The sequence below is a fragment of the Carassius gibelio genome, chromosome B22, assembly GCF_023724105.1.
Source record: "Carassius gibelio isolate Cgi1373 ecotype wild population from Czech Republic chromosome B22, carGib1.2-hapl.c, whole genome shotgun sequence".
Taxonomy (NCBI): domain Eukaryota; kingdom Metazoa; phylum Chordata; class Actinopteri; order Cypriniformes; family Cyprinidae; genus Carassius; species Carassius gibelio.
The window spans coordinates 8,043,484-8,060,213 of NC_068417.1; the positions used below are offsets into that span (position 1 = coordinate 8,043,484).

The 16,730-nt window shown below is 44.6% G+C and overlaps 1 protein-coding gene and 1 long non-coding RNA gene across 13 annotated transcripts in view; one reads left to right on the forward strand and one right to left on the reverse strand.

Annotated features, from left to right (window-relative positions):
* The window catches only part of LOC127987708 (zinc finger protein 271), a 392,063-nt gene that overhangs the window by 231,981 nt on the left and 143,352 nt on the right, over positions 1-16,730 (forward strand). For 4 of the 11 annotated variants that reach the window (XM_052590094.1, XM_052590096.1, XM_052590095.1 and 1 more), the window contains exons 3-4: positions 6,062-6,300; positions 13,215-14,524. The exons of 4 other annotated variants lie outside the window; for them this stretch is intronic. In XM_052590094.1, the coding sequence (XP_052446054.1) occupies positions 6,258-6,300; positions 13,215-14,173 (1,002 nt within the window). In that variant the 5' untranslated portion in view covers positions 6,062-6,257 and the 3' untranslated portion in view covers positions 14,174-14,524. Of the gene's footprint in view, positions 1-6,061; positions 6,301-13,214; positions 14,525-16,730 lie in introns of those variants that run through there. 3 more of the 11 variants (XM_052590099.1, XM_052590097.1, XM_052590101.1) reach the window with 2 other exon arrangements.
* The window catches only part of LOC127987801 (uncharacterized), a 194,563-nt gene that overhangs the window by 36,181 nt on the left and 141,652 nt on the right, over positions 1-16,730 (reverse strand). The window lies entirely within an intron of this gene.

Below are 16,730 nucleotides of genomic sequence, written 5' to 3' on the forward strand. Positions count from 1 at the left end.
AAGGTGTGAAAAATGTATTAATCTGGAATTATGAACTTGCTAGAATATCACTGCTGAGGTCTGATAAGCCCCAAAGTTAGTAGGGTGGGTGTTTCCACAGAGACAAAGGAACTTTTTCCCGCTTCAGATCGCGGACGTTCATTGGTTGTTCACGCGAACAGAGGCGTGAACCATCTCAAGCCATAAGAGCTGACCGAACAAGGTCCGTCTCTCTTCCTTCTCTCACACGCTGCTAACCGGCTGCTGTCTGAGTTTACATAACCAAGCTCATTCTGTGACCACGCTGCCCCCCCCCTCTCTCTCATTCATTCTCTCTTTCTCTCTCTCTCTTTCTTTCCCTTATTTGGATTCCGTTATGTCTTGTACAAAGTTTACTGTTTGTATTGTCGTACGCGTATTTACTTTGTGTGATTTGTAGTTTGATGTATTATTAGTTCAATTATTAAAAACCCATATATTCATGATTGCCTTTGCCTCCACCCCGCTTACATTACGAGTCACTGAGATGTCTGATCTAGCTACAAGCTTTATTTTGAGAAACTAAATTTATCATAATGATAGGATAATGTTTTCATAGCCAGATAATATTTTTCCTTGAATTATAAGAAGTGATAACTTTATTGAAAATTGATAAGTTAATCTTACGGCCGTTTGCTGGACAAACCACTGTTTGATTTGCAGTAATTTACAGTAAGAGATATTGTAAGAGACTTTGTAAGTCCAAAATGTTATTACCTCGTGTTGGAAAGTTAATGTGTTGGTGTATTTTTGGAAACATACTCTTTAAGTAAGCATGGTTGAAATCCCCAGCTATGATGAGAAAAGCATCGGGGTGTGCTGTCTGCTGCTCACTGATGTGCTGGTACAGTTTATTTAGTGCTTCGTTCCTGTTGCTGATAAAGTTGAAGGGTGAAATATACACCAAAATGAGCAGTATAGCAGTATATTCCCTCGGCAGATAGAACGGCCGGCACTTAATAATCATAAACTCCACCAGGGGTGAGCAGTGTTTGCTGATCACAACAGTATTGTGGCACCACATTGATGTAAACACAAGGTCCGCCGCCGTGGGTTTTTCCTCCCGCGACGAGAGCTCTGTCCGCTCGATAGCACGTCAGCTGGTCGAGCTGAATAGCGCCGTCTGGAATGCTGTTGCTGAGCCATGTTTCCGTGACCACAAAAACACAACAGTCTCTTACAGTTCTCTGAGTTGAGCGTAGTAATCGAATGTAGTCCAGTTTATTGTCCAACGAGTGTATGTTAGCCAGTACGATGGTGGGGATAGATGGTGTGGGTTAGCCGTTAGCCTAGCCCGGATACCTCCGCGCTTACCCCTCTTCTGCTTCCTCTCACACCGCTTGTTACGCCTCCGCTGTGGGCGAGATGCAGTAGTGGGGGTCGTTGGTGTAGGGCTCCATAGCAGAACGAGATTCTACAGCTGTGCACGGAGTTTAACTTTAAAAATGTGGTTCTGCCGACATCTAGCAGAAACTCGCGACTGTATGCGCGCTTACTGACAGGTAGACGCGATGACGACGAACGAAAACACTGCAACTCACAAGACATAAAACACGAAAACACCGTTCTGTCGGGACAGAGAAAAGCCGCTGCGTGTTGACGTGCCACCATCTTGCCGCGTTTCCACTGAAATTACCAGGACCAATTGTACAAGGAACTTTTTTCCCCCAAACTGGTTGCTTTCCAGCACGGTCAAAAGTACCTGAAGATTGGGCAAATAGTTTAGTTACTTAGGTCTGATCTAGTTTCTCAACACAAAGTATGCAAATTTCGGACTTGCATCCTCTGTAGTTCGCACTTTGCGAGTTCAACTAGGGAGTGTGATCTCCGGCAGACGGGACGATGCAAGTCCGGTATTTCTGCAAACAGCAGCGCACTTATAACATCAGTCAGCTCGCCCTGGCAACTGCAATTTTCCTCACTGTATATTTACAATAAGACGAAATATGATATTAAACACCACTGCCTCCTTTCGTTTTCATTTAAACATATTAATAGCCGCAGAAATGTAGTTCAGGGAAATGTGTAGCCCTATAGCCTACATTACAAAATATTATATAAATCAGTATTGCCTCTTTTTATTTTCATTTGAACATATCAATAGATTAATTGAATAAAGACCAGCTTACTTGTTAGATCAATGCTATCTCATGAGTATTTTGAGGTGGCTAATCCATACAAATATGTATGACCTCACTCGTGAGATTTTTATACGATTTGTCTAAACCCCATTGTTGGTTAGGTTTAGGGGCGGGGTGTAGGTCAAAAAGTTGATATATGTGAGAAATGTATTTATTTTTTTGCAGTTTTCACAAGTCAGTTTATATGAGTAGAACAGACTGGTGGTCGTACATAAATTTCGATATTTATTGCACGTCAACATACAGCAAGAGTTTTATCCTGCACTTCAAGTATTATCTTTGTAAGAAAAGGGTTTTTGGCCACTAGCTTTGTAGATGTGTGTCACACATTACATGTACACATTACATGCACGTTCTTGCCTTTGACCACAATGAATTTGAAGTAGTGCTTATATCTCCACCTTGAAAATACAAATTTTTCATCGGATTGCTCGTGACTCACCATCTCTGCTGCTGCGAATCTCTGTGTAACTGTTGTGTATGTGTGTTTGGCGCCGCTGGCATGTGTGCCGGCATGTGTGTAAAAACACTGGCTCTGATAGGCTACCATGAAACACATGACTCTGCCTTAGCCAATCATAATCGCTTATCTCGTTATTAACCCACCTGCTCACTCGCTGAGCCAGGGGTGAGTTCGGATTGCATAGTTTATTAAAAATCAATGCATAGTAATGCACCGCATTTAACGTTCAGTAACATTAACCGCATTGTAATGATGGGAAAAGTAATTAGTTAGATTACCCCGTTACTGAAAAAATAACGTCGTTACCTAACGCCGTTCTTTTAAACGCCGTTATTCCAAACACTGGTGAGTTGTCACCTTTTGAAGAACTTCGTCCACCGAACTGCTGTTTTATTAGTACCCCAAGATCTGCTGGTAGAGGTGGTGGGGTTGCAATGGTTTTTAAACAGTCACTTAATATTCAATCAGTTTCTGTTCAAACTTTTTTATCGTTTGAAGTACAGTGTGTGGTATTACAGTCTAATTCATCTCTGCTGTTCTGTGCTCTCATCTATAGGCCACCTAATGTTGGAAGTAATTTTACCAGTGAGTTTTCTGAATTTTTAACTTCTGTTGCCCCGTTGTATGATCTAATGTTGTTTCTGGGTGATTTTAATATACATCTTTGCTGCCCAGGGCGTCCTTTGGTTGCCGAGTTTTGTAATATCTTAGACTCGTTTGGTTTTTTCTCAACCTCAAATCAAGCAACTCATGTTCTTGGTCATACACTTGACCTTATAATGTCACATGGTTCCTCTGTAGTTGATGTTGTCATTGATGATGCTTCATTTTCTGATCACAAACCCATGCTTTTTAAGGTTCCTGCTGTTATCTCTGCTACTGTGAATAAGCCTGCTGATTTTTATTCTCCTTTTATTAATTCACTGACTGTTTCTCAGTTTAATGATAACTATCTAGCTAATGCTGTTGAAAAATCTATCTTACATGCTGAAAAGGCATCCTAAGGGCTTGATGTTTTGATTTCTCTGTTTTACACAGTTTGTTCTAATATCTTAGATTCTATTGCTCCTTTTAAAGCTAAACAACCTAAGATAAAATCTTATTATTGGTTGGATGACAACGCTCGCTCTCTTAGACAGGCGTGTTGTAAAGCAGAGAGAAGATGGAAGCATGATCATCTTACTGTGTCTCTTGAGATTTTTAAAGATTGTCTGGTTAAGTTTCAGAGCACTGCTAAATCAGCAAGATCGACCTTTTTCAGACCTGATTAGCGCACACTGTCACAGACCTAGGGTTCTTTTTTCCACGATAAATGTATTTATTAATTCGAAATCCCAGTTCTCTAGGGAGCCATCAGCAGGGCTCTGTGAGAAATTCTTGGCATTTTTTGTTGACAAAGTGAGTGCCATTCGCTTATCTTTTACTTCACCGCTTTCAGACCTGTCTTTGAACTCGCCTGGTAGTTCATTTTTATTTTGCCATTTTCAACATGTCTCTTTAATAGAACTTTCCGATCTCGTTAACAAAATGAAGTCTACTAATTCCTCACTGGACATTGTTCCTTCTGTAATCATAAAAGCAGCTTTTCCAGTAATTGGCCCTAGTATCCAAGTGTTGATTAACTCCTTTTTGGACACTGGTGTGGTTCCGAACTGCTTTAAGCATGCGGTTGTTCAGCCTTTGCTTAAGATACAAGGTTTGGATGAAAGTTGCTTTAACAATTTTCGGCCTGTCTCAAAGTTATAATTTTTGTCAAAGCTTTTGGAAAAAGTTGTGCAGTTACAACTGATCACATTCTTAAATACAGCTAATTTATTAGAACCTTTTCAATCTGGGTTCACTACTTATCACAGTACGGAGTCTGCTTTGCTTAAAGTGTTCAATGATATTTTGATTGCAGCTGATTCTGGTAAAAATGCAGTATTGATTCTACTGGATCTTACAGCTGCCTTTGACACCGTGGATCATAATGTTCTTATTTGCCGTTTAGAACATCTGATTGGTATCAGGGGCACAGCCTTACAATGGTTTAGCTCATATCTCAAAGATAGGTCTTTTTCTGTAGAGCTAGGCAAGTTTTCCTCATCATCTGCCCCAATTACTAGTGGAGTACCTCAAGGCAGTATTCTGGGGCCGCTTCTTTTTAACTTATATATGCGCCCTTTGGGGGGATATTATCAGGAAGCACAATGTCTCTTTTCATTTATATGCTAATGATACACAGTTGTACCTCCCGCTAAAAGCTGGTGATTCCATTCAACCATTGCTGGAATGTATCTCTGATATAAAAAATTGGTTATCAAATAACTTTCTCCAACTCAATGAGAACAAAACAGAAATTATTGTTTTTGGTCCCCCAAAAATAAGAAAGGATATTATTAAGGAGCTGGGCAATAACTTCACCTCAATTTCCTCGCAGGTTAGAAACCTGGGCATTATCATAGATTCAGAATTATGTTTGTCAAAACAAATTAATTCTGTCGTGAGGAACAGCTTTTACCAATTACGGGTCATCTCCAAACTTAAACAGTTTTTGTCTTTTCAGGATTTGGAGAAGGTTATTCATGCTTTTATCACTTTTTCATTTAGATTACTGTAATTCACTGTACTCAGGTCTTCCTCAGTCATCGCTTTCACGCCTCCAGTTGGTACAAAATGCAGCTGCAAGGCTGCTGACTGGGGCAAATATGACCATGTCACTCCAATTTTAGCTTCTCTTCACTGGCTTCCAGTCCATTTTAGGGTTCCGTTTAAGATTCTGTTGTTTGTTTTTAAAGCTCTTAACAATCCAGCTCCATGTTATCTTAAAGATCTTATCATCCCTTTGTCATCTACCAGACTTTTAAGATCTGCTGACAGGGCTCTTTTATCTGTCCCTCGTTCCCGTATGAAAACTAAGGGTGACAGAGCCCTTTCAGTCACTGCCCCCTGTCTGTGGAACCAATTGCCTCTAGACTGCCGCCTTGCACCTTCCATTACCATTTTTAAATCAGGGTTGAAAACTTTTCTCCTTAGCATTTTAATTTCACTTCATTGCTGTTTTATTGTATTATATGTCTTTTTTTCTGTTTGCTCTTACTTTTAATTTGATTGTACATTGTTCAGCACTTTGGATAGCTTTGCTATGTTTAATGTGCTATATAAATAAAATTTACTTACTTTACTTCTTTTTTTCCCTTACTTTGTTTTATATTTCTTTGCCTGTATATTAAAGAAAGATAAATGTAGGAATTTAAATACGTGGATGAAATACTTAGAAAATAAAAAGTGATACAGTTTGTGAATTATTATAAAACACTGTGATCAATTTACTAAAAATCTACTTTACAAGATGGATAGATAGCTGAATAGAAAGAGTTTAATAGTAGTAAATTAGTTTAAAATCATAAACGCTGTAACTGATTTTTATTGGAATTTAACAGATCTTCTCCTCCTTCAGTGAAGCTCCTCCCACAACTATCACACATTCAGTGAAGCTCCTCTCACAACAATCACACCATCAGTGAAGCTCCTCCCGCTGCAGTTCATCAATAAATGCTGAAATATTCCCTTGAGTCTATAAGTGACTACAAGCATCAAAGCATCAGGAAGAAGTGAATCTGCAGAGACATAGTTTATTGAAGAACAGAAAGAACATGAGAAAACCCTGCAGAATGAAACACACTGAAGAACAAACAGGTTGGTGTTTAATCTTGATTCTTCATTGTTTAAACACTGTGATAGGAAAGATATATAGAGCTGTTTAATAATATAGTTGAAGCAGCAAATAGTGAAGATCCCGATATACTTCAAACTAAATCAAAGAACGAACTGATATGATGTAATTTTGAACAAAATCAGGCCAAAACGAAGTTCGTTTTGAGTTCATTTTGACAGTTCGAAATGGCTCACCAAAGTGAATTTTCTAGGGGAGTTCTTTTGACTCCTAAACAGTTTCTATTGGTCCGTGGCGGTTACGCAATCTGTGGAGGTGTTCTGAAACTCCACCTTCTTTGACGTTTGATTTTCCTCGGTTCGTTCATTCTGCAGAGGTCATCAAGTAGAGCAACATCTCCTGAATACACTGATTGTCGAAAATTTGAGCTGCACAAATATATCCACACCTGTACGATCACTCACGGACAGACTTTAAAGATTTACAGAAAGTATTTCATTCCTAGAAAGAAATAGCAATGAAGCTAGGTGTCGACGACCCGGAGTTATGCAAAAAGTGAAGCAGAGAAACATCCGAGACAAGTTTTCCAAAGCCATAAAAAAGAATGAAAAGAAAGAGTAAAGATATGAGGTAGCAAGCACCAAATACAAGTTTCAAATGAATGTTGCACCATACTGCTGCTGTTGTTCTTTCAATAAGCGAATTTAAAGGGTATACAGTAAATAAAATGCCAAACGAACATACGATAATAAACCTTTGTTTTTATCAAAACAATTTATCCAGTTTAATAAAATAAATGAACGCTAATAAAATAAAGCAACAAACTGATTCCAATATTTATCATGCTAAAGTTTTAGACCTGAGACATTCACACATCTCATAAAGGACTGTGTCACACCTGGACTCATTTAGTGTGTTTTTGCCCGTGACCCAGTTTGTGTCTTTCCGTGTTTGGTTTGATTAGTTCCCAGGTGTGTCTATTCTATTCCTCATGTGTTCCATGTCCCTGTTAATTTAGTCATGCCATCCACCTGTGTTTCCCCAATTATCCTTTGTACATAAGCCTTGTCCTTTCAGTTCTGTTTTGTCGGGTATCATCACTTGTGACTTGCCACTAACTTACGTGTGTCTATCGCTGTGCTCCATGAGTTGAATATATTAAAAGCCTTATTTCATCTATCCTCGGCTCCGTATTCCTTCAGGCAGCGTAAAACCGTGACAGAATACCCGACCCCCAAAAAAGAAAGTATAAAACTGCGTGTTTTTCCCTCCGTTTTGTTTTCGTTTGTTCTACAGTCTTTTCTTTTCGTAGTTTCTATGGATCCCCTCTATAGCCCCGGATTCCTCCTCCTCATGCTGGAGCAGGAAGGACGTTCTCTCGAGGATCATACCAGACGGTTTCTTCTATTAGCCAATGACACCAGCTACCCGGACGACGCGCTCTGCACCTTCTACAACACCAGCCTGAACTCCAAGTGCAGAGCGTTGTCGCCCGAAGATGGTCCTCGGGAGGATTTCGCCGCATACGTGGAGTGGACTCTGGCGAGAAATGGCTCATCTTTCACCGTCAGCCCCATAGAGGATCTCGCCAGTCCCACTCCCTACCCAGAGACCAGCCAGCCACCAACTCGCTACACGGAGCCAGAGCCCACCGCAGCCGCAGAGCCCGAGCCATCCACTGACAGGGAACAGGATCTCGAGAGCGCGACTGACCAGGTGTGTGAGCCGGCAACACCGTGCATCGTGGGAGTCCTCGTGGAGATCGAGGGCGTGGAGGAAAGCCCTGCCCACACTCCTGCGACTGAGGGTGAGCCGTATACAGTCTCTGAAAGTCATATGGAGCAAGTTCTGGATCTGATGGACTGGTCTATGGAGGTAATCCCTAATTTCCCTGTTTCCCCGCTGGTTCCGTCCAGCCCTGACTCCCCTGTATACCCTCTCAGTCTCCCACTCCTACCTCCTCCAGTCATTTCCTCTGCTCCATTTCCGCTGGTTCCATCCAGCCATGAATTTTCTGTTTCTCCGCTGGTTCCGCCCAGCCCTGAGTTTTCTGTTTCTCCGCTGGTTCCGCCCAGCCCTGAGTTTCCTGTGTCTCCGCTGGTTCCGCCCAGCTCTGAATCTTCTGTGTCTCCGCTGGTTCCGCCCAGCTCTGAATTTTCTGTGTCTCCGCTGGTTCCGCCCAGCCCTGAGTTTCCTGTGTCTCCGCTGGTTCCGCCCAGCTCTGAATCTTCTGTGTCGCCGCTGGTTCCGCCCAGCTCTGAATCTTCTGTGTCTCCGCTGGTTCCGCCCAGCTCTGAATTTTCTGTGTCTCCGCTGGTTCCGCCCAGCCCTGAGTTTCCTGTGTCTCCGCTGGTTCCGCCCAACTCTGAATCTTCTGTGTCGCCGCTGGTTCCGCCCAGCTCTGAATCTTCTGTGTCTCCGCTGGTTCCGCCCAGCTCTGAATTTTCTGTGTCTCCGCTGGTTCCGCCCAGCCATGATTTTTCTGTTTCAGCGCTGGTTCCGCCCAGCCCTGAATCATCTGTGTCTCTGCTGGTTCCGTCCAGCCCTGATCCTCCTGTCCTACCTCCCATCCTTCTCCTCTCTCCTCCTCCTAGACCAGCCAGTCCCTCGTCATCCCTGCTGGTGCCAGTCAGTCCTGCAGCTCACCCTCAGTCCGCGCCATCGGGGCGCGGTGGTTCGCTGCTGGACTGCCAGTCTCCAGCTCCGCCTTGGCGTGTTAAGGCCCTGTCTCCGCCTCCAGCCTCTGAGCCCTGGACTCCTCCTCGGTCCTTCGACCCAGCGGCTCCGCCTTGGCTCTTAGCTCCCTCGTCTCCACCGTGGCCTGTCATCCCACCTGCTCCACCAGGCTCCCTCGTCCCTCCGGCTCCACCTTGGTCAGTCGTCGACCATCCGCCGCCTCGGGACTCCACTCCTCCGGTTCCACCTCGTCTTTCCATCCCTCCGGCTCTGTCAGGCTCCTCCTTCCCTCCGGTTCCACCTCCATCCTCGGTCGCTCCGGCTCCACAGCGGTCTGCCAGGACCCCACCTCCGCCTTGGTCGCCTGAGCCTTCTGCTCCACCTAGGCCCTCCGGAACCTCGACGTCCCCCTGGCTCTGCGGCTGTGCTGCTCCATCTTGGGCTCCTCACCCACCGGTGCAGTCTCCGCCTGTCGGCCCCCTGGTGTCGTCGACCCCTCCTTCACCATGGCTCCTCCCGCCGTCGACTCCACCTTGGATCTCCGTCCTGGCTGGTCTCTGGTGGACCATCTGGCTCCTCCTGCTCCTGTCTCCTCCCTGGCTCCTCCCTCCGTCGTCTCCTCCCTGGCTCCTCCTCCTGTGGTCCCTGTCTGCTGGCCCCCTCCTGGGAGTCCGTCCTCCACCGGAACCTCCTCCCAAGATCCCACCCACACCTCCCTCTGTTGTTTCTACGGTGCGAGGACGCACCTACCGGGAGGGGGGAGTACTGTCACACCTGGACTCATTTAGTGTGTTTTTGCCCGTGACCCAGTTTGTGTCTTTCCGTGTTTGGTTTGATTAGTTCCCAGGTGTGTCTATTCTATTCCTCATGTGTTCCATGTCCCTGTTAATTTAGTCATGCCATCCACCTGTGTTTCCCCAATTATCCTTTGTACATAAGCCTTGTCCTTTCAGTTCTGTTTTGTCGGGTATCATCACTTGTGACTTGCCACTAACTTACGTGTGTCTATCGCTGTGCTCCATGAGTTGAATATATTAAAAGCCTTATTTCATCTATCCTCGGCTCCGTATTCCTTCAGGCAGCGTAAAACCGTGACAGAATACCCGACCCCCAAAAAAGAAAGTATAAAACTGCGTGTTTTTCCCTCCGTTTTGTTTTCGTTTGTTCTACAGTCTTTTCTTTTCGTAGTTTCTATGGATCCCCTCTATAGCCCCGGATTCCTCCTCCTCATGCTGGAGCAGGAAGGACGTTCTCTCGAGGATCATACCAGACGGTTTCTTCTATTAGCCAATGACACCAGCTACCCGGACGACGCGCTCTGCACCTTCTACAACACCAGCCTGAACTCCAAGTGCAGAGCGTTGTCGCCCGAAGATGGTCCTCGGGAGGATTTCGCCGCATACGTGGAGTGGACTCTGGCGAGAAATGGCTCATCTTTCACCGTCAGCCCCATAGAGGATCTCGCCAGTCCCACTCCCTACCCAGAGACCAGCCAGCCACCAACTCGCTACACGGAGCCAGAGCCCACCGCAGCCGCAGAGCCCGAGCCATCCACTGACAGGGAACAGGATCTCGAGAGCGCGACTGACCAGGTGTGTGAGCCGGCAACACCGTGCATCGTGGGAGTCCTCGTGGAGATCGAGGGCGTGGAGGAAAGCCCTGCCCACACTCCTGCGACTGAGGGTGAGCCGTATACAGTCTCTGAAAGTCATATGGAGCAAGTTCTGGATCTGATGGACTGGTCTATGGAGGTAATCCCTAATTTCCCTGTTTCCCCGCTGGTTCCGTCCAGCCCTGACTCCCCTGTATACCCTCTCAGTCTCCCACTCCTACCTCCTCCAGTCATTTCCTCTGCTCCATTTCCGCTGGTTCCATCCAGCCATGAATTTTCTGTTTCTCCGCTGGTTCCGCCCAGCCCTGAGTTTTCTGTTTCTCCGCTGGTTCCGCCCAGCCCTGAGTTTCCTGTGTCTCCGCTGGTTCCGCCCAGCTCTGAATCTTCTGTGTCTCCGCTGGTTCCGCCCAGCTCTGAATTTTCTGTGTCTCCGCTGGTTCCGCCCAGCCCTGAGTTTCCTGTGTCTCCGCTGGTTCCGCCCAACTCTGAATCTTCTGTGTCGCCGCTGGTTCCGCCCAGCTCTGAATCTTCTGTGTCTCCGCTGGCTCCGCCCAGCTCTGAATTTTCTGTGTCTCCGCTGGTTCCGCCCAGCCCTGAGTTTCCTGTTTCTCCGCTGGTTCCGCCCAGCCCTGAGTTTTCTGTTTCTCCGCTGGTTCCGCCCAGCCCTGAGTTTCCTGTGTCTCCGCTGGTTCCGCCCAACTCTGAATCTTCTGTGTCGCCGCTGGTTCCGCCCAGCTCTGAATCTTCTGTGTCTCCGCTGGTTCCGCCCAGCTCTGAATTTTCTGTGTCTCCGCTGGTTCCGCCCAGCCATGATTTTTCTGTTTCAGCGCTGGTTCCGCCCAGCCCTGAATCATCTGTGTCTCTGCTGGTTCCGTCCAGCCCTGATCCTCCTGTCCTACCTCCCATCCTTCTCCTCTCTCCTCCTCCTAGACCAGCCAGTCCCTCGTCATCCCTGCTGGTGCCAGTCAGTCCTGCAGCTCACCCTCAGTCCGCGCCATCGGGGCGCGGTGGTTCGCTGCTGGACTGCCAGTCTCCAGCTCCGCCTTGGCGTGTTAAGGCCCTGTCTCCGCCTCCAGCCTCTGAGCCCTGGACTCCTCCTCGGTCCTTCGACCCAGCAGCTCCGCCTTGGCTCTTAGCTCCCTCGTCTCCACCGTGGCCTGTCATCCCACCTGCTCCACCAGGCTCCCTCGTCCCTCCGGCTCCACCTTGGTCAGTCGTCGACCATCCGCCGCCTCGGGACTCCACTCCTCCGGTTCCACCTCGTCTTTCCATCCCTCCGGCTCTGTCAGGCTCCTCCTTCCCTCCGGTTCCACCTCCATCCTCGGTCGCTCCGGCTCCACAGCGGTCTGCCAGGACCCCGCCTCCGCCTTGGTCGCCTGAGCCTTCTGCTCCACCTAGGCCCTCCGGAACCTCGACGTCCCCCTGGCTCTGCGGCTGTGCTGCTCCATCTTGGGCTCCTCACCCACCGGTGCAGTCTCCGCCTGTCGGCCCCCTGGTGTCGTCGACCCCTCCTTCACCATGGCTCCTCCCGCCGTCGACTCCACCTTGGATCTCCGTCCTGGCTGGTCTCTGGTGGACCATCTGGCTGCTCCTGTCTCCTCCCTGGCTCCTCCCTCCGTCGTCTCCTCCCTGTCTCCTCCTCCTGTGGTCCCTGTCTGCTGGCCCCCTCCTGGGAGTCCGTCCTCCACCGGAACCTCCTCCCAAGATCCCACCCACACCTCCCTCTGTTGTTTCTACGGTGCGAGGACGCACCTACCGGGAGGGGGGAGTACTGTCACACCTGGACTCATTTAGTGTGTTTTTGCCCGTGACCCAGTTTGTGTCTTTCCGTGTTTGGTTTGATTAGTTCCCAGGTGTGTCTATTCTATTCCTCATGTGTTCCATGTCCCTGTTAATTTAGTCATGCCATCCACCTGTGTTTCCCCAATTATCCTTTGTACATAAGCCTTGTCCTTTCAGTTCTGTTTTGTCGGGTATCATCACTTGTGACTTGCCACTAACTTACGTGTGTCTATCGCTGTGCTCCATGAGTTGAATATATTAAAAGCCTTATTTCATCTATCCTCGGCTCCGTATTCCTTCAGGCAGCGTAAAACCGTGACAGACTGATTATGGAATGGTTCTTTTGTTTTGCAAACATGATACTTGACTCTAAACTGCTGATAATCATTATTCTTTTGTCTATAATCTGACCATTGGTGCCCGTCTCACACCTAGTTTGCCTACACTTCATTTCATTGTTGTTTTGTTTAGGAGAGCGTCGTGACACGTTTACATTAATCTACACCCCACCTCCAGCAGTGCGGGGGTGTCGGATAGTTCATTAACAGTATACTGTCCCTTAAACTTTTCTAACTTCTTTTTGCCCCGAAATGAAAAATGAAAACGAACTTCGTTTGAAGTATATCGGGGGCCTTAAGGGTTCCAACTATAGAAACGTGGGATTTGTATCTAAATTTTGTTTCAAATATTTTTATAATTATTATTATTAAGTGTAACTGGAAGAACATAACATTTATATATGTATCAAAATGATCAAAATATTTTGTATAGCACTTGTCTACTCTGCACTGTTATATCAGTTAATTAACTTTTAATATTTCTGTCTGTGATTTGCTAAAAAAAATTTTTTTTTTACTCTTATTTTAGAGTTGATTGAAGAAAACAAGGAACATGAAGAGAAGCAGACGCATCATGTCAGAACTGGAGAAAACTCTTTGAGTTGTTCTCCAACCAAACAGAAAGATTTAAAGAAGAGAAGAGACGAGAAATCTTTCACCTGCACTCAGTGTGGAAAGAGTTTGAGAAACAAATATAGTCTTGAGGTTCACATGAGGATCCACACTGGAGAGAAACCTTACAGATGTGATCAGTGCGGGAAGAGTTTCACACAATCAACATACCTAAAGATACACATGAACATCCACACTGGAGAGAAACCTTATGAATGTGATCAATGTGGAAAAACATTTTTGACAGATTCAAACCTGAACAGTCACCTGAAAGTTCATTCAAAGGAGAAACCACATTCATGTTCATGTGGAAAGAGGTTTTCACATCTGCAGAGTTTAAAAGTTCATCAGAAGATACACAGTGATGTGAGAGAATATATGTGTTTTGAGTGTGAGAAGACTTTTATTACATCTGAACATTTGAGACTGCACCAGAGGATCCACACTGGAGAGAAACCTTACAAGTGTTCACACTGTGACAAGAGATTCAGTCAGACAGCATCTCTGAAAAGACATGAGAGGATCCACACTGGAGAGAAACCTTACAAGTGTTCACACTGTGACAAGAGATTCAGTCGGTTAGGATATATGAAAACACATGAGAGGATCCACACTGGAGAGAAACCTTACAAGTGTTCACACTGTGACAAGAGATTCAGTCGGTTAGGATATATGAAAACACATGAGAGGATTCACACTGGAGAGAAACCTTACAAGTGTACACACTGTGACAAGAGATTCAGTCAGTTAGGACATATGAAAAGACACGAGAGGATCCACACTGGAGAGAAACCGTATCACTGCACTGTATGTGGGAAGAGTTTCAGTCAATCATCTCATCTACTCGTGCATATCAAAAACATTCACAGTCAGTAGTAGGGGATACACAGACTTATCGACTACTCGACATCAATGCTCTGCCATGACGCTTTAAGCTTGATGTTGATTAGTCGCTGGTCCTATAGATGGCACAACAGGATAATAAACCTTTGAAGGATTTCCACATTTATGCTCTGTTTCCAAACAGTTATAATGTCAAATAAATGTATACTCTGAATATAACTGCCATACATATTGTTTCTGTTATTTAACATGTTTTGTTATATTTGTTTCATCTACTCATGAATATTGAGTGTTTGTTAACTAGGAACTAAAGTACAATTGCATTGCAATGCGAACACTTTTTTACGGTGCAACAGGAAAATAAAATATGTTTGATAAAGGTTATTCTCCGTGTGTGAATATAAGAGTTACTGTTTGCTAGTGTTTGAGCAAAGAAGTAAAGAAAATGTTTTTCTGTTTTGTTTTTTTAATTGGTATTTTTCAAGTGAACTCATTCCCTCTTGATTATATGCAGCCAGCGAGGTATGTGTATTATGTTTGTATTTCCCGAGTTTATTTGCATTTATTTCTTTATGGTTTATGTGAACGTGTTTCTTTTACATTGTCATACTGTAGTTTGAAGGTGGAATTCATTGACGATTAAATAAAATGGTGGAGAGAAGGATGACAAGTGAAATAAATCCATCAGTAACCAGAACCACGGTCTCGTTTATTTCCTGGAGGGAGTGATAGTCAAACTCGGACCTGCGTCAACGTTCCGGAACCTGCTCGCGCACGCGGACCGGACCTGCGGTGTCACAACTCAGCAAGACGGGATGTCATTCAGATAAGCCCACATTTACTGTTAAGGATCGGCAGTTCATCAGTGTTTCATTAAGACGTTCATAAGTCAGACACTTAAGCTTGTGTTCTGAAAAGTGACAATAAGTTCGAACACTACAAGGGACTGTGTATAACCTTAATTTTTTTAAATTGTCTATCGAAGAAAGTAAGTGATAACTTGAAAAAAAATTATTCAAATTTAAGCAAGCTAATATCTTTGAGTTTTTTTAAAGGTCTTTTTTGTGTTAAGTTTTTGATTATTGTCTAAGCATGTTCACTTAAATGTAACCATAAGTATCTTGTCAAGTGTAATTGACCATGCAGTATTGTCAAGCATTTTCAGTTTAATTGAAGGGTAGATCTAAAGGACATTGAACTAATTTAATTTGTTGTCATCAGAAAAAAAAAGGAAAAAAAAAAATCTGAGTTTAAGTAAACAGCTAATGTTAAGTGTGTTCAGGCAATTCCAAGTAAGATGTCAAAAACAAGTGAAAGGGAGCAAGTGGCAGAGAAGTCTATAATTGGACAAGAAGCAGTACAGCCTACAGACCCTCGTAGAAGTGAAAGAGATCGAACATTAACTGAAAAGGGAAAGGAATTTCAGAAGGAAAAAATAAAAAGATTATCACTTCTCTTTGACAGTGTTTATGAACGTTGGAAAGTTTTGACTAAGGTGGCTAAAAAATCTGTAATCAAACAAGATCCCAGTGATATCCTCCAAGAACACATTAAAGGTATTCAAAGAGAAGAATCTGAGCTGAACAGTGTTTATGATGAATATCGAAAGATTGACAGCCCATCACATGACATGAGACGCAAGTTGGACAGATGCGAATCCCTCACTAAAATTGTGATGCAGAATGCACAGTCTCAAATACAAGGAAATGACGAGGAGATTATTTGGCCTGATGCTTCATCTGTATTTGCATCTTCAACCTCCAGTGTTTCATTTCAAGGCAATAATTGTAAATCTAATTCCATTCACTCTGCTGTATCCTCATCCAAAAGACAAGAAGCTGCTGCTGAGTATGCACATACACAGTCTCTGTTAAAAATTATGGATGAGCAAGAAAGTCACCAAGCAGAACTGCAGAGACTTGAAGCTGAGGATAAGTTGATAGTTGCAGACCAAGAAGCAGCAGCATCAAGTCGTCGTCTTCAAAGAGAAAAGGAAGAAATTGAACGCAAGATAGAAAGAGAAACACAAGAGGCTGCTCTGTTAAAGAGACAGCATGAAGAGAATGCTGCAAGAAAAAGGTCAGTTGAAAATTTGAAAAGAGGGCTTGAGCTTTCAGCTGCAGTTGTAGCAGCAAGAACAAGTGTTATGCTGAGAAATGAGCTTGAAATAGAGGGTCTTCAAGAACATTTTTGGACTGACTCAAAGGTTGTCCTCGGCTACATAAACAATGATGCAAAACGGTTTCATGTGTTTGTAGCGAACAGAATCCAAAGGATCAAGTCTACTACAGATCCTGCACAATGGCACTTTGTTAAGTCTGAAGATAATCCTGCGGATCATGCGTCAAGAGGTCTCTCCGCAGATCAGCTTGTTGCTTCAAATTGGTTTAACAAAGTTCTCTGACTGGAAAAGAGCTGTCAAGGGTATTGCTCTTTTAAAGCGCCATGCTAAGCAGATCAAGGGCATCAAAGATAAAGTAAGTGTAGCTACAAGTATTGAGGAAAGGAAGGAAGCAGAGCTTTTTATAATTAAATTGGTTCAGAGGAAAGCATTCAGCAGTGAAATCAGAGGTATAGAACAAGGCAAGGA